This window comes from Denticeps clupeoides, unplaced genomic scaffold (assembly GCF_900700375.1).
Source record: "Denticeps clupeoides unplaced genomic scaffold, fDenClu1.1, whole genome shotgun sequence".
In the NCBI taxonomy this organism is placed as follows: Eukaryota; Metazoa; Chordata; class Actinopteri; order Clupeiformes; family Denticipitidae; genus Denticeps; species Denticeps clupeoides.
The window spans coordinates 31,244-53,387 of record NW_021630047.1 but is presented as its reverse complement, the minus strand read 5'-3'; the positions used below and the strand labels follow the sequence as shown (position 1 = coordinate 53,387).

Sequence of the window (22,144 nt, the reverse complement as noted above, 5' to 3'; positions counted from 1 at the left end):
GTTGAGGCCAATCGATCCCCCCGATTACTTTGGTACACACACATAATTATTCATTATTAGTATCCCAGCTCTACATGATTCCCATCAGGATCATATCTCGGATCAGTATGCTGGGATCTGATGTCATGCGACTGTGATGAGAGTGGACAGGTGTAGGCAGGTGACTGTAGATACGCTGTAGTCTGGCATGTGCAGGTGTAGACAGATGTAGAATTGCATAGCCGCGTGTCGCAGGGCATCGCCGGGTGTAGACAGATGTAGCCGGATGTCGCAGGGCGTAGCTGGGCGTCGCCGGGTATAGACAGATGTAGACAGATGTAGCTGGCATCACGGGGCGTAGCCGGGTATAGACAGACGTAGATAGATAGACAGACGTAGCCGGGCATAGAGAGACGTAGCCGCGTGTCGCAGGGCATCGCCGGGTGTAGACAGATGTAGCCGGCTGGAGATGGGTGTAGTCGGGCATCACCGGGTGTTGCCGGGCGTCGCTGTGTATAGACAGACATAGACGGGTGTCGCCTGGCGTAGCCAGTCCTTGCAGGGCATCGCCGGGTGTAGACGTGCATAGCCGGGCGTCACCATGTATAGACAGACATAGACGGCCGTAGCCGGGTATAGACAGACGTAGATAGATAGACAGACGTAGCCGGGTGTCGCAGGGCGTAGTTGGGCATAGACAGACGTAGCCGGGTGTCGCAGGGCGTAGCCGGGCGTCGACGTGTATAAACAGACGTAGCCGGGCGTCACAGGGCGTCGCCGGGTATAGACAGACGTAGCCGGGCGTCGCCGGGTATAGACAGACGTAGATAGATAGACAGACGTAGCCGGGTGTCGCAGGGCGTAGCCGGGCATAGAGAGACGTAGCCGGGTGTCGCAGGGCGTAGCTGGGCGTCGCCGTGTGTCGCAGGGCGTAGCCGGGCATAGACAGATGTAGCCGGATGTCGCAGGGCGTAGCTGGGCGTCGCCGGGTATAGACAGATGTAGACAGATGTAGCTGGCATCATGGGGCGTAGCCGGGTATAGACAGACGTAGCTGGGCGTCGCCGGGTATAGACAAATGTAGCCGGGTGTCGCAGGGCGTAGCCGGGCGTCGCCGTGTATAAACAGACGTAGCCGGGCGTCACAGGGCGTAGCCGGCCGTCGCCGGGTATAGACAGACGTAGCCGGGCGTCGCAGGGTGTAGCTGGGTATAGACAGACGTAGCCGGGCGTCGCAGGGCGTAGCCGGGCGTCGCCGGGTATAGACAGACGTAGCCGGGTGTCGCAGGGCGTAGCCGGGCGGGGCTGGGTATAGACAGACGTAGCCGGGCGTCGCAGGGCGTAGCCGGGTATTAACAGACGTAGCCGGGCGTCGCCGGGTATTAACAGACGTAGCCGGGCGTCGCAGGGCGTAGCAGGGCGTCGCCGTGTATAAACAGATATAGCCGGGCGTTGCAGGGCGTCGCCGGGTATTAACAGACGTAGCCGGGCGTCGCAGGGCATAGCCGGGCGTCGCCGGGTATAGACAGACGTAGCCGGGCGTCGCCGGGTATTAACAGACGTAGCCGGGCGTCGCAGGGCGTAGCCGGGCGTCGCAGGGCGTAGCCGGGCGTCGCAGGGTATAGACAGACGTAGCCGGGCGTCGCAGGGCGTCGCCGGGCATTAACAGACGTAGCCGGGCGTCGCAGGGTATAGACAGACGTAGCCGGGCATCGCAGGGCGTCGCCGGGTATTAACAGACGTAGCCGGGCGTCGCAGGGCGTAGCCGGGCGTCGCCGGGTATTAACAGACGTAGCCGGGCGTCGCAGGGTATAGACAGACGTAGCCGGGCGTCGCAGGGCGTCGCCGGGCATTAACAGACGTAGCCGGGCGTCGCAGGGTATAGACAGACGTAGCCGGGTGTCGCAGGGCGTCGCCGGGTATTAACAGACGTAGCCGGGCGTCGCAGGGCGTAGCCGGGCGTCGCCGGGTATAGACAGACGTAGACGGGCGTCGCAGGGCGTCGCCGGGCGTCGCCGGGTATTAACAGGGTGTAGTCGGGCATCACCGGGTGTTGCCGGGCGTCGCTGTGTATAGTCAGACATAGACGGGTGTCGCCTGGCGTAGCCAGTCCTTGCAGGGCATCGCCGGGTGTAGACGTGCATAGCCGGGCGTCACCATGTATAGACAGACATAGACGGCCGTAGCCGGGTATAGACAGATGTAGACAGATGTAGCTGGGCATCACGGGGCGTAGCCGGGTATAGACAGACGTAGATAGATAGACAGACGTAGCCGGGTGTCGCAGGGCGTAGCCGGGCATAGAGAGACGTAGCCGGGTGTCGCAGGGCGTAGCTGGGCGTCGCCGTGTGTCGCAGGGCGTAGCCGGGCATAGACAGATGTAGCCGGATGTCGCAGGGCGTAGCCGGGCATAGACAGATGTAGCCGGGCGTCGCAGGGCGTAGCCGGGCGTCGCCGGGTATAGACAGACGTAGCCGGGTGTCGCAGGGCGTAGCCGGGCGGGGCCGTGTATAGACAGACGTAGCCGGGCGTCGCAGGGCGTAGCCGGGTATTAACAGACGTAGCCGGGCGTCGCCGGGTATTAACAGACGTAGCCGGGCGTCGCAGGGCGTAGCAGGGCGTCGCCGTGTATAAACAGATATAGCCGGGCGTTGCAGGGCGTCGCCGGGTATTAACAGACGTAGCCGGGCGTCGCAGGGCATAGCCGGGCGTCGCCGGGTATAGACAGACGTAGCCGGGCGTCGCCGGGTATTAACAGACGTAGCCGGGCGTCGCAGGGCGTAGCCGGCCGTCGAAGGGCGTAGCCGGGCGTCGCAGGGTATAGACAGACGTAGCCGGGCGTCGCAGGGCGTCGCCGGGCATTAACAGACGTAGCCGGGCGTCGCAGGGTATAGACAGACGTAGCCGGGCATCGCAGGGCGTCGCCGGGTATTAACAGACGTAGCCGGGCGTCGCAGGGCGTAGCCGGGCGTCGCCGGGTATTAACAGACGTAGCCGGGCGTCGCAGGGTATAGACAGACGTAGCCGGGCGTCGCAGGGCGTCGCCGGGCATTAACAGACGTAGCCGGGCGTCGCAGGGTATAGACAGACGTAGCCGGGTGTCGCAGGGCGTAGCCGGGCGTCGCCGGGTATAGACAGACGTAGCCGGGTGTCGCAGGGCGTAGCCGGGCGGGGCTGGGTATAGACAGATGTAGCCGGGCGTCGCAGGGCGTAGCCGGGTATTAACAGACGTAGCCGGGCGTCGCCGGGTATTAACAGACGTAGCCGGGCGTCGCAGGGCGTAGCAGGGCGTCGCCGTGTATAAACAGATATAGCCGGGCGTTGCAGGGCGTCGCCGGGTATTAACAGACGTAGCCGGGCGTCGCAGGGCATAGCCGGGCGTCGCCGGGTATAGACAGACGTAGCCGGGCGTCGCCGGGTATTAACAGACGTAGCCGGGCGTCGCAGGGCGTAGCCGGCCGTCGAAGGGCGTAGCCGGGCGTCGCAGGGTATAGACAGACGTAGCCGGGCGTCGCAGGGCGTCGCCGGGCATTAACAGACGTAGCCGGGCGTCGCAGGGTATAGACAGACGTAGCCGGGCATCGCAGGGCGTCGCCGGGTATTAACAGACGTAGCCGGGCGTCGCAGGGCGTAGCCGGGCGTCGCCGGGTATTAACAGACGTAGCCGGGCGTCGCAGGGTATAGACAGACGTAGCCGGGCGTCGCAGGGCGTCGCCGGGCATTAACAGACGTAGCCGGGCGTCGCAGGGTATAGACAGACGTAGCCGGGTGTCGCAGGGCGTCGCCGGGTATTAACAGACGTAGCCGGGCGTCGCAGGGCGTAGCCGGGCGTCGCCGGGTATAGACAGACGTAGACGGGCGTCGCAGGGCGTAGCCGGGCGTCGCAGGGTATAGACAGACGTAGCCGGGCGTCGCAGGGCGTCGCCGGGCATTAACAGACGTAGCCGGGCGTCGCAGGGTATAGACAGACGTAGCCGGGCGTCGCAGGGCGTCGCCGGGTATTAACAGACGTAGCCGGGCGTCGCAGGGCGTAGCCGGGTGTCGCTGGGTATAGACAGACGTAGCCGGGCGTCGCAGGCCGTAGCCGGGCGTCGCCGGGTATAGACAGACGTAGCCGACGTATTAACAGACGTAGCCGGGCGTCGCAGGGCGTAGCCGGGCGTCGCCGGGTATTAACAGACGTAGCCGGGCGTCGCCGGGTATAGACAGACGTAGCCGGGCGTCGCAGGGCGTAGCCGGGCGTCGCAGGGTATAGACAGACGTAGCCGGGCGTCGCCGGGCATTAACAGACGTAGCCGGGCGTCGCCGGGTATAGACAGACGTAGCCGACGTATTAACAGACGTAGCCGGGCGTCGCAGGGCGTAGCCGGGCGTCGCCGGGTATTAACAGACGTAGCCGGGCGTCGCCGGGTATAGACAGACGTAGCCGGGCGTCGCAGGGCGTAGCCGGGCGTCGCAGGGTATAGACAGACGTAGCCGGGCGTAGCCGGGCGTCGCCGGGCATTAACAGACGTAGCAGGGCGTAGCCGGGCGTTGCAGGGTGTAGCCGGGCGTCGCCGGGTATTAACAGACGTAGCCGGGCGTCGCCGGGTATAGACAGACGTAGCTGGGCGTCGCAGGGCGTAGCCGGCATTAACAGACGTAGCCGGGCGTCGCAGGGCGTCGCCGGGTATAGACAGACGTAGCCGGGCGTCGCCGTGTATAAACAGACGTAGCCGGGCGTAGCCGGGCGTAAAGCGACCACCCGGATGTGGTCCCAGGACGAGATCAGTTACACTGTAACCTGCGTGGTCTGATATGAGGAAGCCCGTAGTCATGACGACGGAGCGGGACCGCCTTCTCGTGTGCGCGCGCGCAGTCGGACCGCTGCCGGGTTTCGGGGGCGCGGAAGCGGAGTCTCGAGCGGATTACCGGAGGAACCGCGGAGGGCGAGCGGACCGGAACCGAGCGCGGTGTTCGGTAGGATGCAGCTGCGTGTGTTCAGTCAGGTCGCTGTGTGCGCGCTTTGCGTTTTGCGTGATTATTTTTTGAGGGGAAAAGCGACGGAGCGCGTCACGCGATGCTCTCTCTCTCTCTCTCTCTCTCTCTCACACACACACACACTAAAGGTACATGTAAAGCTGGCATGTTATTTTAGCCGCAGGTCTGGTGTATGTGTAATCGTCTGAGCGATCGGGGGCAGGAATTTGGGTATGTGTGTGTGTGTTGTGTGTGTGTTGTGTGCGCGCGCGTGTGTGTGTGTGTGTGTGTTTTGTGCGCGTGCGCAAACTCAGGATTTTAATTCTGCTTCTGCAGCTAAACTGAGCTGGAAAATTGAGCCACAGTCAAGAGGGAGGAAGCAGAGTTGTGTGTGTGTGTGTGTGTTTGTGTGTGTGCCTATGTGTGTGTGTAAAAGAGGAGATGCAGGGTGAGATGAGGGAGAGAAGGAGGATGGATGGATGAGGGGTGGATGAGAGCCGCCACTGCAGCCGGAGGGGGAGGGGAGACGTTGGGGGTGGGGTGCAGATCAGAGGATCTCACACACACACACACACACACACACACACACACACACACACACACAGTTGTATTTTTATCAGTTCTCTCCTTCCTCATATCTTCTGTGACCTTGCTGTTGTTTTTTGCAGCTTTTGCTATACAAGTTATTTGCTGCTCTCTCTCTCTCTCTCTCTCTCTCTCTCTCTCTCTCTCTCTCACATACACACACACACACACACACACACTAGCTGAATTGGTTTTCATGGCGGTTTAATGGATTTAAACCTTCCGCAGCACTCAGCAGCATCCCATCATTTAGGGTACCAGCCTGTTTTTAAAAGCTTGTATGAGTCTCATCATCATGAGTGTGAGTGTGTGCAGTGGTGGCCCTAGCGGTTAAGGAAGCGGCCCCCGTAATCAGAAGGTTGCCGGTTCGAATCCCGATCTGCCATGTGGTGCTGTGCATCAATCACTTCACTTCACTTTGTGTGTGTGTGTGTGTGTGTGTGTACTCATATGTAGGATGATATGTAACATGCACTTTTCTTCCTGTCTGGTTTATTGACCCTAAATTGACCCGCCCCTCCTCTCTCAGGTCTGATGAGTATTCCAACAGCATCAATTCAGTCGGGCAGTGGAGAGATGCAGTCGCCTGGAGCTATAAGCCCCGCCTTTCTCCCACCCCCTCACGGAAAAGTTCCGGGTCGCAAGAGGGGCCGTCCTCCAATCAGGAAGCTGGAGTTTCAGAACCGTTACCCGGAGCCCCTCCCACCTATCAAAATCCCCAAGAAAAGGGGGAGAAAACCTGGATTCAAGGTCAGTCAATATACGTGTGTGTGTGTGTGTGTGTGTGTGTGTGTGGGGGGGGGGGGGGGTTCTGATCTTGCTGATGTAAGTTGTTTCTGGCACAGCTCCGGTACTGCAGCTGATAACAAATAGACACATCTCACACACACACACACACGCACATACACACACACACACACACAGTGTAAATAGTGAAACCCTGGTACTAACTGGGCCAGTGGTGGCCTAGCAGGTAAGGAAGCGGACTCGTGATAAGAGGGTGGCAGGTTTTACCGTGACACCGTGTGCTGTGCTTCACAATGACAATCAATTCTCTTTCACTTTCTGATGTGTGGCAGTCTGGAGTGGGAGAAGTTCAGAGCTCTATTGTCGTTTAGAAACAGAACCCTAGAACCACAGCAGAACAACATCACATTTATCCAGTTTGCACTATACACATGCAAAACAGTATAATACACAATACATACGCTTGTACTTGTAGAACTTGTAGTACTTGTGGGACTAATAAAGGTTGATCTTATCTTATAATGTACACTTTTACTCACAATACCTTATGGCTAGTATACTCACGATACACATACGCCTTGTATAAATAATGTACAGTTTTACGCTTTTACTTGTGATACCGTACGGCAAGTATAAGTAATGTAAGCTTTTACTCATGATACCGTACAGTGAGTATTAGTTATGTACACTTTTACTCACGATACCGTATGGCAAGTATACTCACGATACACATACGGCTTGTATAAATAATGTACGTTTTGACACGATAAGTAATGTACACTTTTACTCACAATACCATACAGCAAGTATAAGTAATGTACGCTTTTACTCGTGATACTGTATGGCAAGTATAAGTAATGTACCTTTTTACTCGTGATACCGTACGGCAAGTATAAGTAATGTACGCTTTTACTCGTGATACTGTATGGCAAGTATAAGTAATGTACCTTTTTACTCGTGATACCGTACGGCAAGTATAAGTAATGTACGCTTTTACTCGCGATACCGTACAGCAAGTATAAGTAATGTACGCTTTTACTCGCGATACCGTACAGCAAGTATAAGTAATGTACACTTTTATTCACGATACCGTACAGCAAGTATAAGTAATGTAAGCTTTTACTCATGATACCGTACAGTGAGTATTAGTTATGTACACTTTTACTCATGATACCGTATGGCAAGTATACTCACGATACACATACGGCTTGTATAAATAATGTATGTTTTGACACGATAAATAATGTACACTTTTGCTCACAATACCATACAGCAAGTATAAGTAATGTACGCTTTTACTCACGATACCATACAGCAAGTATAAGTAATGTACGCTTTTACTCACGATACCGTACGGCAAGTATAAGTAATGTAGGGCTGCAACAACAAATCGTTTGAATCGATAAAAATCGATTACTAAAATAGTTGGCAACGAATTTCCTAATCAATTCGTTATGTCGTGCGACGCGGAGACGTTTGATTATTAAAAAAAAACTTAATTTGAGCGCGGAATGGAGTGAACACACTCGGTCAGACGCTAGCTGATTTTGGCGCCTCATAGACAGCGCGGAGCAAAAAAAAAATAAAAAAACGAGCGGAGGTAGAGGACAGATACATGGCGGAGGCAGAGAAATCTGCGCGAAAATATGCAAAAGCGACATGGCACGGCACGGGAGCACCGCGGCAATGATCCTGCACCTGAAACGCAAACATGTTGGAGTGTTTGATGAGGAGGAAGGGAGTTCAGCAGCAGGGGAAGTCACTACAGAATCCTACTTTTGTTCCGTTTTGAAGTGAGGAACGTAATGTCACTGGTGCTGGTGGAGAACTAGACGGGGACTTACAGCGCCACCTACAGGTGTGGACGGGGGATGAAACAGCGTTCGGACTGTTCTCTGCGTCTCCGCGTGGACGACACGCCTATTGTGTCCCTGAGCAAGACACTTAACCCTAAGTTGCTCCAGGGGAGACTGTCCCTGTACTGATTGTCGCTCTGGATAAGGGCGTCTGATAAATGCTGTAAATGTAAATGTTTACCCGGCATCCAGCTTGACAGGCATGACAAGTTAATAACAGTAGTAAAGCAGGGGTGCTATAGTTACTTTGCATTAAAAGACTAAAGACATGTTTTTATTCACTAGCCTTTTTTGGACCATTCATTTTTCAATCTGTTGTCATGTATAGCTACACTGCAAAAAAAGCTTTTCTTAACTAGTAATTTTGTCTCGTTTCCAGTCCAAATATCTAAAAAATCTTAAATCAAGATACATTTACTAGACACATGAAATAGCATAAGAAATGATGTCTAATTTTCTGATAAAACATCTCAAAATTAAGTGATTGTTTGTTTAAAACAAGCAAAATTATCTGCCAATGGGGTAAGAAAACTAATCTTAATGAGATAGAATCTCAAACAGAAGTTTTAAGCATCACTTAATTTTCTCATGCCATTTTTCTTGTCGAGTAATCTTGATGTAAGATTTTTTAGATATTTGGACTGGAAACGAGACAAATTACGAGACAAGATTATTTGGACTGAAATCAGGAAAAAACTACTAAGTTAGAAAAGCATTTTTTGCAGTGTGTGTGTGTGTGTGTCAGTGTGAGAGTTTGTGAGTGTGCATCTGCAGTGTAGTGTAGAGAACATTCTGACATTCAAACAAATCCTGTTAAATTTTCTGATTTGTATTGTTCTTTATTTTTTTATAAATTATTTATCGTTCTGGCAGCTCAGGTGGCACTTTATTTAAAAAAAAAAAGTCTATATTTGGTAGATGTAAAGCATGCATGTGTATGTTTTTTGTGTTAGTCCATTTTTATTTTATTATTATTATATTTATTATTATTATAACAGCTCAAGGAGCAACATGTTTGTGCACTTTCTAAAGAATTTGGTTCTGTTGGAAAGGGTTGGAAATGAATGCTTTTCTTGTTTTGTTTTTTTGTTTTTGTTTTTTTATCCGATTCTACGATTAATAAAAAAAAATAATCGACAGACTAATCGATTATTAAAATAATCATTAGTTTCAGCCCTAAAGTAATGTACGCTTTTACTCGCGATACCGTACGGCAAATATAAGTAATGTACGCTTTTACTCGCGATACGGCCTGGTCCCCAGTACCATATAATATATATTGTGTGTGTTTTTGTGTTTTTTTTTGCAGCTCAAGCCTCGGATGGTGATGACCCCTTTAGCCATCTCCCCCCCTAGCAGCACACCCGAGCCGGACATGAGCTCCATCCCCCAGGATGCTGCTACGATACCCCATTCAGCTACGCCACAGGTTCTTACAGGTAACACACAGACAAACCACTCTATGTTCTTCTTCTCCACTGGTCACTTCCTGCAGTTTATTGTTTCTCAGATCTTGGCTGAGATATAGAAACGTGTTCAACACCTGGACTTTGTATCACACTGAGACCCTAAATAAACCTAAATGTCCCTAAATGACCCTGATCTGAGATCAGGTTGAATTGTTAACTCCAGTGTGGATGACTGGATGAACGTTGCTGTTTCAGACGAGTGGAAGAACTGGAGCGTGAAGAAGTGTGTTTAACCCATTTGACAGCTGTGTCACTCTGTGTGTGTGCTTGTAGGTGTTTTATTTTTAGCCTGTTGTTTGGACCATGACAACAGCTGATACAGTGTGTGTGTGTGTGTGTGTCTCCAGTGTGTATCTATGTGAATAAGCAGGTGAATACAGGCCCTAACCTGGACAGACAGAAGGTGATGCAGCTGCCTGATCACCTGGGTCCGGCGCGGCCCTCCGTGGTGCTGCAGCAGGCTGTACAGGGCTGCATCGACTGCGCCTACCACCAGAAAACCGTCTTCACTCTGCTGACCCAGGGCTACGGTGGTGAGAAGATCTCAGGTACGCATGCATGTACACACACACACACACACACCAACCACAGGTACCTGCTGTCATCTCCCTCACGGTGGTGTGTGTGCGTGCAGCTACCTTTGACGGTAAACAGCACCTCCTGAGTCTGCCCGTGGTGAACAGCGTGGGCTACGTCCTGCGGTTCCTGAAGAAGCTCTGCAGAAGTCTGCTGTGTGAGAACCTGTTCAGCGACCAGCCCATCACCCCGTCCTCCTCCTTCTCTTCTTCATCCTCGTCATCCTCGTTCCACACAGACAAGCCGTCCGACGGGCAGCCCAAACCATGTACGCTGCTCTCCTCGCTGATCACGATCTGTTCCACCACACCCGACCGTGCTCTGAGTTTTACTCGTCTTTTACTCCACAGCAGTAGACACCGTGGGAGACGAGTACCACAGCGACGCCATGGAGTCAAAGCGCTACTCCGTCGACTCCAACGAGTGCACCTTCGGAGCGATGACATCACCGTACCCATCCAAGCAGGGATATGGGTTCCGGTCTGGCCCCGCCTACCCTGGGGGGGTGTGCCGACAGGCGTCCAGTCCCAGCAGCTTTCCAGAAGGCAACAGAAGTGGTGAGTGCAAAAATATCCCTAAAATAAGGGAACAGACAAGGGTCGGGTTCATACCGTCCCCACACACTGCTCACCAAGGGTGGACACGTTTCACAGAGTCACCGTGTGCTGTGCTGCACTTTCACTTCACATTCCCCGCATTACTGCTTTTCTCAGGAATATTCCGATAATATTAAAATAATATAGGATAATATTCTCCCTGCTGCGACCCACAGCCTACAGCCCGGTTCCGGAGACGTCAGACACCAAGCCGCCGCCCAGCAAAGACCCCTCCAGCTGGACGGTGGAGGAGGTGGTGTGGTTCATCAAAGACGCGGACCCCCACGCGCTGGGCCCGCACGTTGAGCTCTTCAGAAAACATGTGAGACTCAACTCAAGCACTCCGGGGTGAAAGGTCGTCTGTAATGTGGCGGAAATACATTATGAGCGAACTGTAATTATGAGCGGATATTGATAATAACTCTATAATCATAAAAAAAACATCACGAACTTTATTCGGATGTTTCAGATGAACCTCTGTGGTCAATAATCCTAATTTATCTTGATGTGTGTGTGTGTGTGTGTCTGTGTGTGTGTGTGTAGGAGATCGATGGTGATGCTCTCCTCCTCCTGAAGAGTGACATGATCATGAAGTATCTGGGGCTGAAGTTGGGTCCAGCTCTGAAGCTCTGTTACCACATTGACAAGCTGAAGCAGAACAAGTTCTAACTGTTCCCACACACACACACACACACACACACTCACACACCCGTGCACAGACAGCAGAATTTCGGGGAATTCTTTGTGATTGTTATAGTTGGAAGTTTACAGAATGTGGCCTATTTAGCATTTTTGCTGTGACTGGTTGCCTGGCTACAGCTACATTTTGTTACTGCCTCCTTCTGGTCATTATGAGGTGCTACACCCTCCCACAATGCTGCAGATATCTGACCATCCACACACACACATCAAAAGTCACTTCAATACTGTACTGTACTGACAATCACATGGTCAAGTAAATTCAGTCACACAAATACCTCATAAACCAGCAGAAACACACACACACACAGGATCACCGGTGCTGTACCTGTAACATGTATTTCTGTATGAATTCTGAACCACAGGTAATACACATGTGTTGCCAGGTTGGTGCAAAATCTTGTGCTTGTTAACAGGCTGCGACAGGCTGGACTTCATACAGTGATAATCTATAGTTGGTGGGACATTTTTATTTAAAATGTAAGAGGCCTTTTTAAATTCTTTCCAAGGAGGCAAAGAGGAGAACAGATCTGGCAACACTGGCAGAATGCGTGGAAATGCCAGCATCAGAACAGATGCAGAACGTATTCTGGGTAACTTCTCTGTGGATGAATGGCTGGGTAGAACCTGCTTATGACAAATGTATTTATTTATTGGTATATATTTATTTATTTGGCCACCTCACCTGAGCATCGTCATGTGACCTGTTCTGATCTGAGATCAGCAGAGCTGGTACTGATGGCAGTGTTGATTATTAGAGATCATCACACTGCCTCCACTAGGGGGCATCGCTTATCTCTCTACACAGCATCAGCATCCTCGGTTCCCCGGGGAACAGCACTTTTCTCTCTCTCGCTCTGGGTCCGGCCAGTACAAATCGGTGAGGTGTGTGTGACCTGCCGCCTCACACTGCGGGCACTTCTTCACGTTCCGTATCCCATGTTCAATATTTGATATTTCATATTCTATATTCTCGGTGAGCTGGGTGGCGCCCTATCACTTTTATTGTGTCTACGTATTGCATATGCGTCCATGTTTTTTTTATATTATGGATTTTTGTACATATGGCGTACGAATGCTACTTTTTATGACCGTTCCGTGTCAAGAGTCAGAAAAAGCATTGAAGGTCCCATTACTGTTGGTGCTAAACGTGTGTTTTAATGAAAGGTTTTTGATTTTATTACCTTTACTTGGCATCAGTGTTGTAATCGACAGATACAGGCTTGTGTGTCTGTTTGTGACTTATATGCAGAGTCTAATTAAACCATCACAATTAAAGATGGCTGATTTATTCACCTTGCAGCGGTGCTGTTTTATCTAGTGCATTAAAACATTAAAACCTGTTATGCTGTAGGTTCCCCGTTGATTACTTATTTAGCCCAAAATCACAAGCAGAATATCTCAGTGGGATTTGACGGACCCTTTGACCCTGGGAACGTTGGGAAGGGGTGATCTGTCCAGCGATGAACCGTTTTTGCAGTGTGTGATGAAAGAGGACATCACCATCGGGGAATACTGTCTCCATGAAGGGGTGAGTGCAGGACCCAAGTTTTCCCAGAAGAAGATCACACCTGGTCATCCAGAAGAAAACGTGCTTTATCAGATCAGGACACCTTCTTCCAGTGCTCCACAGTCAACTATCATGACCAACTTTAATAGTTTCAGCAGATCGTGGGTAAGAATAAGATGCAGATCAAGACGAATCCAGCATCTTATAATGCATTTTAATATATTAATAATATTCATTACTTTTTAAACAATAAGTAAAACAGTTTGAAAGTTTATGTGAGAGGACGTATTTGTTATTATTGAATAATAATAGCATTATTATTTCTTTACTGTATAACGTTATTTGAGAATAAAGATGATTCTTTTTTTTAAATAATAACTGATTATGCGGTGGGCGGGGACTCTGAATTTGTGATTATGCAGTAATCATACCTGCATAATATAAAATGTCCCGCCAGCTTCCAACAGAGGTGGAACATTAAAGCTGCTCTCCAACTCAGCTGAGCTTTAATCCCCAGAAGCTTTTCATCCAGCAGTCATGTTCTGCAGGAAGTGGAATTAGGTCAGATGTGAGCCGACGGCGAAGTACATTCATTATACGAGCGAACTGTGTTCGGACTGTCTGCTGACATAATGAGGGCAGCGGCTTCGTTCTTCTAAACCAAACGGTGACCTTTCACAAAAGAGCAGAGGATGATGATTTATTGCACAGCCGCTGCGCCGACCACACTGAGCTTCCTGTAGGTGGCGCTCTGACATCACAGTTCCCAGTTCTTCATCCGTGTGCGCGTGTGTGATGCTTCACAGATCTTGTCATCATCATTAGCAGTTTGCCTAATTTTCTGCTTCCAACATCAATTTGAAAGACTAAATGTCCTCCAGACCAGGGTCATGTCTGGTGGAGCCCATGGATGGACACTGGGTCTCTACAGGGATCTGGTGAAACCCCATCTGATTTATGATGGCCCAACCCTTGGTGGTCAGTTCTCCAACATGATTAATCCACCAGTGTCTGATGCTGTCCGTGTGGTGGTTCTATGCATGATGGACACACTGCTGCAAGTCCATGAAGACATGACCCTCAGTGTGTGACCATGAGCTTTCAGTGATGGTCAAACACACACACACCTTTGGACGGTGGGAGGAAATTGGAAAACTCACAAGGAGAACCTGCCTGAAAACGTCCAACATTTTGGACAGATTGATGTTGGGAGGAGAAGGATGACCTCATGTGTGACTATTCCAGTGATGACCGGGGTGATGCATCCACTCAGCTCCCAGTCATCACATGAACATCAGACCACGCTCCTGATTCTGGGACGTACAACCTTAAAAACAATATAAAAAAAAAGCCATATTAAATACCAAAAAGCCATATTAAATAGATGGTGGTCTGGAGATCATTACTGGCAGCTTGATTAATTAGAAACCTCGTCTGAAATTCCCTCTATGCTGCTGTAAACAAAATGCTTCATGATGTTGAGGGCTGGATGAGGTCACACAAGAACCATGAACGAGTGTTCATCATCACCGTCTTCTGCAGTGTTACTGCGTTGTCATCATCATGACTGATAGGTCATTGAACGCTCTTCTGACTGGAGATGAAGGGTGAAGGGTTAAGCCATTTCCTCATGTGCTGAACATCATCATGATGTTCCTTAAAACCTGTGTTATTCTCTGGGACCTCTATCCCGGTGTCAGTGTGGACAGTGTGTCATGTGTGTGTGGACTTATGGAAGACAACAGGACTGAGGACATCCAGTCAAATCCTTGAGAAATCACCACACACAGCAGGAAGTGTCATTATTAGTTTGTGTTTTTTATGTTCTCTGCTTGTGCTTTTCAGTACTTGAATGGTGATAAATGTCCCCTGTAACCCCCTTCTCTGGATCACGTCTCATGTGTTATTAGTGTTTTCGTCATAAAAGAAGTAGGATGGAGAGAATGATGAAAGGCTGAGTGAAATCTCCACACCATGTGTGTGTGTGGAATCTCTGACCAAAACCACTGGATCCACTGTGATCCCTTTCATGAAGGCCTCAACCCCTGATCCGACCGTTGAGAACCTGACCTCTACCCAACCATTGATGCGTCTACCTCCCACCATAGTCTAACATGATGATGTGACAGATGACTGCGTGACTCATGATGATCTGAAGATGTTGAATGTCCCAAAGCTGCCTAGGGGACAGAGCAATATTCATCTTTTCAAATGGTATAGCAGCCAACCTGGTGGGACAGTGAAAGCACTGATCTGTAAGACCATCTTACTACATCCTGGTCCATCTTCACTAGTGAAAGTGATTAGTTGTCACATGTGACACCACAGCAAAGCACATGGTGACACACAGTGAAATGTGTCCTCTGCATTTAACCCATCCTCGAGTGAGCAGCCATGACAAGCACCCGGGGAGCAGCGAGTGGACGAGACCTTCATCAAGGGGACCTCAGTGGCCCCCTTTGGGATTTGAACCAGCAACCTTCCTCCAAACCATGATGGTCAACCATAACAATGATGGTTCATCTTCCCACAAACTCATTGTGGAAACATCAGTCCTGAAGGTCTGCCCAGGAACATATGAGGATCTTCTCAGACATGACCTCCTGCCCAGGTCCTTGGTTGGGGTTAGGAGTTTGACAAGGTGATGGAAGGACAGCCTCATTCCTTGGCAGGCAGGCATTGCACTGCTGCGAACAGTAGCTCTTTTCCATGTGAGAGGAGAACGTTCAGTGCCTGACATCTGAGTGCCAGTCGCAGGGGACCGATTCCTGCCTGCAGAGCATGTGACTCAAAGAGAACGAATCATCTTGGAAAATGATCTCCAGAGTGTCAGGGATGTAAAGGTGTGTGTGGGAGTCTGAACTCAGAGACGCATCTGGATTCCCACAGAGCTGGATAACAAAGAGTTCAAACGGTCTACTGGTCTGGCTCTGGAGCTCTAGAACACACAGGAACCAGGAACCCTCCACATTGACCTCCACATGTAAAAACTTCCTTTCACATTTTCTTCATCTACTCCTGGCTCTATGGCTCTTTTTTGGACTATTTTTACATTCTATCTGAAAATTGTCAAAGTCAAGTCACACATGAGCTCTTCAAGGCAGCACTACTGTCTTCTCCTAACCACCTTAACTCAGATAACGGGGACAGTCTCCAAGAGAAGTTCTCAGAGTTCCTGTGTTCATGCTGACAGCTCTGATTTGTGCTTCAACCAGCCTCCATTATGGTCTCCATGTCCTCCATGTAGCCCACATGAGTCTGTGATGATATTGTCTACAGGTGTGTGTGTTAATAAAGTTGGAGACGGGCGAGTGTTTATGGGGCGTGAAAGGGCTGGAGATGGCGGCTAGACGCCGATAATGTTGCAGCTTCTCGCCGAAGCAAATGACGCTTTTTTTCTCCGTGGGAATAATTTATGTCTGAGCGCTAATAGAACTGCTGTCCAGAGACGTTTACAACGAGCAGGAAAAAGCGCTGCAGGTACCAATCCTGCCGGACAGCAGCGCCGTCATTTATTTCCCGCTTGGTGTGTGTCTCTAATTTTCCCTCCCGCTCTCTATTCCTGGCTGTGTTGTTATCTCTCCTGCAGCACCTCACACCTCCAGAACGTGGCTGGACCATAACACACCGCTGTTGGTGTGTTTAGGACATTTTAATTCAGGCCTTCCTGTTGCCCTCGGTGTTAAACTGCAAATGATATTCAGCCGTTCTGGAGATTATTACGACAGAGAAAAATGGCCGACTGCACACACACACACACACACACACAGCTTATTAGGCTCACGGCTCCGTTGCCTGAAGTTGTGGATTAAACGCATCATATTTCAGAAGCCATTCCGTCCCTGCAGGACTGCGTTTCCACGTTACAGTGATCAGAGTTGGAGATGAGAGCTTTAATTGATCTTTTTTTTCTTTTCCAAATGTACTCCCATTAGAACAGTTCTCAAGGCCGCTAGGACACAGCCAAAGGTGGCAGAGACGAGGAGACAGTCCCTGATCAAACAATGGAAGGAACCTTGAGAGGAACCGAGAGTCTGGAATTTAGCCTGGGTTCTTGACGCCAGGCCTCAGTCGCTGTGAAGTGGGGGCTTGTGTTGATCGAGCAACCTTGTCAGTTCTGCCATTGTCCCATGTGTCCCACAGCCCACAACGTCATGGTGGACACGTGGACAATCTGCTGTTCTCTCAGCAGCTGAATTGTCTCCCAGTGAGAATAATATCTAAACTATGATAGTTACAAGAAATACAAAGGAAACCGAACTGATACAGACGATCAGCACCAGAAAATAATGGAAGTTCTAATAAAAAAAAGATCTGGTGAAGAAGTGGATCCAGAACCACAAGAAACAGGGAAAAAGCTGGAAACACAGAAATACATTGCAAAGCAAGTTTTATTCTTTCCTGGGGTAGGTATGTATATTTCTGGATGGACCATCACCTCCCACATATGAAGAGCAGCTTTACAGCCTGCACTGTACTAGGAATAAACCTGACAACATCTAGACGACTCTGACCGTCCATCACCACAAATCACGAAGAACTTACTATGGTTCTGTAGAGGTTCTGTAGAGGATGCAGAGGTGACTGCGTAGACAGTTATGCAGGTCATTGATGAATTTTACATAGCGCTTGAGTGACCAGAACGTCCAAAAAAAGAAGAGAAGAGAATGTTTGAGTGGGACAGGTGCTGTGTTCTGATTGGTCAGCATCTCCTGTCACCATCCTGACCCCCTGGGAAACAAACCAGTTGAAAGAGCAGAACTGTGCTGCAGTCTGAGTCCTGTAGATGATGCATCTCGCCTTCACTGAGGACTTGACCTTGGACCCTTTTACCCAGAGCAGCTACAGAGCTGGTCCTGTTGGTACCTCCAGGAACTGTCAGTCATGTTCCTACTGATGTTCCCTGCCAGAGACCCCTGAGGACCCCAACTTCTCCACCACTGTCAGACAGCAATTCGCCTTTTTTCTTATCAGAACTTGGCCAAGTTTTTATCAGAACTTGGTCTTCAGCCCCGTCTCTCTCACCTCCTGATTACAGCACCTTCTACTGACATGATGTTGGTTATTAAAACATGATGTTGTCTCTCACTCACGGAGGCGGGAACCCGCGGGGGAACCCTGTCTGTCTTGTTCTCTTTTTATCTGCTGTTCTGCCGTAGCCTGTGGTGCAGCTGCCTCTGTGGTCTCCTGCCCAGCATCTCAGGTCTGCATTTCATTTTCCAAATCAAATGCAGCACAACGGCCTGAAATCAAACAGCAGATCCAGGAGATGCAGACGTGACAAAACACAAAACCGTCCATGACATCATCTGAGGACCTTTGTTTCAACAACAGAAAAATGTGCCTGAACTCTGGACAGGACAGCTGTCAAAATGTCAAAATACAGCTGCAACATGAAAGTTATCAAGATCCTTCAGGAAAATGTTAATAATAAAATGTTAATTCAGCTTTTCTGGATTAAGGAGAACCGTAAAGTTCTAATAGATCCTCTCATTTCTCCGACCAAGCACAGTCCAGAATCTGTCTGATGAGCCGAAAGTTACAATGAGTTAGAGGAAGACTAAAGGGGATCTTCTCGGAGGATTGATGATCATTTTTCCATGTTCTTTTCTGTGAATGCAGCACAGAATATGAATCATTCGTGATTCGGAATGCAAGAGGAATTAATCGTTTGTCCCATGTTGTCCATTGTCCTGTTTTCCTGTTGATCTTCTGACAGGCTTCACACCACACTGGGTTCATCATGGACCAAGGCAACACTGATGGAAGAACCGGAGCTGAAGAGACAATATCTGAATGCGGCAGAGTGAACAACCTTCAAAAAAAAACATGAAAAATTCACCTGTGGAAACCAGAACAGAACCTGCAGAACAAAGTACACCATGTTCCACGTTTTTAGGGCTTTTCGTATTTCATCGATTTCATGATTCAGACCACATTTAGTAAGCATCAGTACAATAATTACTCCCGACGGTCAATACCGCTCCGCTCGGCGGGTCCGCGGTCCTGAGATTGGACTTTATTTTATTAATCACGACAAGTGCTTTTCTCTAAAGAAATACCACTTCTGCTTTTTCATAACACACACAGACTGTGCTTATGGGGACAACACTGGTCCATTTGATTACACACACACACACACACACACACACACACACATTCCCATTGCTTTGTGTCAGAGTTGGAGAGAAATGGTGCAAACACCAATTTTTTTGTCTGATAAGAAAAAAAAAACACACTTGCTATGATTACTTCAGAGACACACACACACACACACACACACACACACACACACAGCAGTGATTGGGACGGCTCACAGGTTGCAGCAGGAACCTCACACACACACACACACACACACACACACACACACAGCAGTGATTGGGACGGCTCACAGGTTGCAGCAGGAACAGTGAACCCCTGCTAGGATGTGTAGCTTTTGATTACATCCCTGTGGAAACATCTAGTTGGCCTGTGTGTATTCACCACACCCAGTCTCAAGGGTCTTTTTTTGGGGGTCAATGTTGTGGCCTAGTGGTTAAGGAAGTGGCCCCATAATCTGAAGGTTGCCGGTTCGAATCCTGATCCCCCAAGGTGCCACTGAGGTGTCCCCTTGATGAAGGTCCCGTCCCCACACGCTGCTCCCCAGGCGCCTGTCATGGTGCCCACTGCTCACCAACGGCGATGGTTAAATACAGAGGACACGTTTCACTGTGGCACCGTGTGCTGTGCTGCAGTGTTTCACAATGACCATCACTTCACTTTCTCTGAAGAGTAATTACTCATAGAAGAACATGGCAGCACCTCAAGTGCTTTATAATAATAATGGCCGCTGCTGTGAAGAATGGTGCAGTCCAAGGCCAGGGTGTTAATAAGGCCTGAATTCTGTGGGCAAACCATCAAACGGGGGGGATTTGAATCACATCTCCAATCTTTTCATGCAGGTCTCTTATAGTAGGTCCTACGCGCAGTCAATGCTCCATGCCTGAACATGTTTCAGTGGACATCTTCCTTGTTACAAGCCGTTGAAACCAGGATTACATTTACATTTACATTCAAGGCTTTTGGCGCCCGTATGCCTCATGCCAACAGACTGCCTCTGACTAGTTTCTGTTTATTAACCTTGCCTGTTCCCGTTGTGGCCCCTGATGCTGCTGACCAATCACTTGACCATTCTTCTGCCCGAGCGTCTGATACTCCTCCCATTGCCAACAGCCTTCGTACAATGATTTTTCAGCCACCTCCTTCAGCTACACCACAGTAGAGCACGTGGGACCAGGACCCAGGCCGTGACAAAGTCACATGGTTTGCCCTCACCTACATCCCATCGCCAACCATTAACTTTTACAGACAGTGAGATGCTGTGTAAACTGGACCAACATCTACACAAAGCTGGCACGCTACTCACCCACCTTCATTCCCTGTTTCAGTCACCCATCACTTACTTCCCTTCTTCTACATCTCTTCACCCTCCTGTTCACGTCCAGCAATTTCATACTCAACTTCAAACGAATCCAAGCACCTTCTCGTCTTCATTCCTTTGTATCCTTCCCAAATTCTCCCATACCACCCCTCTGCTACGTTCCCTTCACTGGCTCCCAGTAGCTGCACGCATCAGGTTCAAAATACTGATGCTGGCCTACAAAGCCAAACATGGAGCAGCACCATCCTACCTCACAGCCCTTATTACACCTCGCACTGCACCTGGTATACTCCGAGCCTCCAGTACTGCTCGCCTGGTCCCTCCATCTCTGAAGGTAAAAGGAAAACATTCATCTAGACTCTTCTCCGTCTTGGCCCCTCGGTGGTGGAATGAACTTCCCCTCGAGGTCAGAACAGCTCAGTCACTGAGCACCTTCAAACGACAGCTCAAGACCTTCCTCTTTAAAGAATATTTAGATTAAATTGTAATTTTCTTGTCAAACTTTGTGTACAGAATCTACAACAGAGTGAATTAAATAGATGTATTCATAGTTGGGGTCCTAGTGAACCGGAATTGATCTCTTCATCGATGGTAACTTGAAAGCACGTTGTAAGTCGCTCTGGATACGGCCGTCTGCCAAATGCCGTAAATGTAAATGTAAATGTAAATGCAGTCACTCTACTCGCACCTCCATTATTCCTTACAAACCACCTACCATTCAGCAAAACAGTGGGTGGGGTGGTGGTAGCATAGCGGGTAACACACTCGACTATGAACCAGAAGACCCAGGTTCAAACCCCACTTACTACCATCGGGTCCCTGAGCAAGACACTTAACCCTGAGTGTCTCCAGGGGGGGACTGTCCCTGTACCTACTGATTGTAAGTCAATCTGGATAAGGGGGCGTCTGGTAAATGCTGTAAATGTACCAGTGCAACATGATGGATCTATACGCTGCCTGGTCATCTCAGGATCCTCATCTGTCTCCGTGTGTGTCATGTTTTATTGCAGTACGCGGTTTTCTGATCTCCACAACTGCTGGAGAACAAAAGCCTTAGTGACAGAACAGGAGGGGGGTTCCGAAGTTGGACCCCATCAGTGGTGACTGCAGTTCCTCAAAGCGCCCGGCCAGAAAATGAGCGGCTAATTAATTAGGGCAGAAGTGACATAAAGAAACGGGTGAAGGAAATTGTGCTCTTGGGCTGCTGCTGAAGTTTGGTTTGGGTCTGAAGGACAGAACACTTGATGGATTGAAATGAGCGTCTAACATCTAACACGCGTCTCGTCAATTCTAACAGCACTAATCACAAACACGCAAACAGAGCTTCTTAATGTGCTTTTAGCAGGAGGGCTTTTCTTCTCCCGTCTGCAGGGGAGGAGTGAGATGTTATCTTCTTAAATGAAGGCGCAGAAGTGTACTTCAGTGCTGCTCCACGTCTCTGTGCATATGTTTAGAGACCACCGGGCAGCAACACACACTTAATCACAATGCACAAATGCATGCAAGCATACAGACGACACACACACACACACACAGAGCCATTACAGTGATGGTCTTACTTCTCCAACATTTATACAGGCGTTTAAAGACTGATGCTGCTGCTGCTGCTGCTGCTGCGTGTTTATACGAGAATGAATCTTTTATAGAGTTCTAGGTTCTGAATTGGCCGCCTTCACCGCTGAAGCACGCTGCAGGTGGCCTTGGAGAGAGAGACGAGCTGCAGATACGCGCTCATCTCGCCTGTTGCTC

The 22,144-nt window shown here is 49.8% G+C and overlaps 1 protein-coding gene across 2 annotated transcripts; it reads left to right on the top strand.

Annotated features, from left to right (window-relative positions):
• Window positions 1-4,838: 4,838 nt before the first annotated feature.
• On the top strand, window positions 4,839-12,743 carry LOC114781537 (sex comb on midleg-like protein 4). 2 transcript variants are annotated; one of them, XM_028967975.1, is made up of 8 exons: window positions 4,839-4,937; window positions 6,052-6,272; window positions 9,435-9,564; window positions 9,942-10,142; window positions 10,229-10,438; window positions 10,524-10,727; window positions 10,943-11,088; window positions 11,310-12,743. In XM_028967975.1, exons 2-8 carry the CDS (start codon window positions 6,057-6,059, stop codon window positions 11,433-11,435), a joined length of 1,233 nt encoding a protein of 410 aa, XP_028823808.1. In that variant the 5' UTR covers window positions 4,839-4,937; window positions 6,052-6,056; the 3' UTR covers window positions 11,436-12,743. The 2 variants fall into 2 exon arrangements, with proteins under 2 accessions (XP_028823808.1, XP_028823807.1); XM_028967974.1 differs by having other exon boundaries at window positions 10,521-10,727.
• Window positions 12,744-22,144: the final 9,401 nt, after the last annotated feature.

Coding starts and splice junctions, on each gene's coding strand:
- LOC114781537 (XM_028967974.1), top strand. CDS start 6,057: ATGAGTATTCCAACAGCATCAATTCAGTCGGGCAGTGGAGAGATGCAG. Junction 10,143..10,228: donor CGGTGGTGAGAAGATCTCAG/GTACGCATGCAT, acceptor GTGTGCGTGCAG/CTACCTTTGACGGTAAACAG. Junction 10,728..10,942: donor TCCAGAAGGCAACAGAAGTG/GTGAGTGCAAAA, acceptor TGCGACCCACAG/CCTACAGCCCGGTTCCGGAG.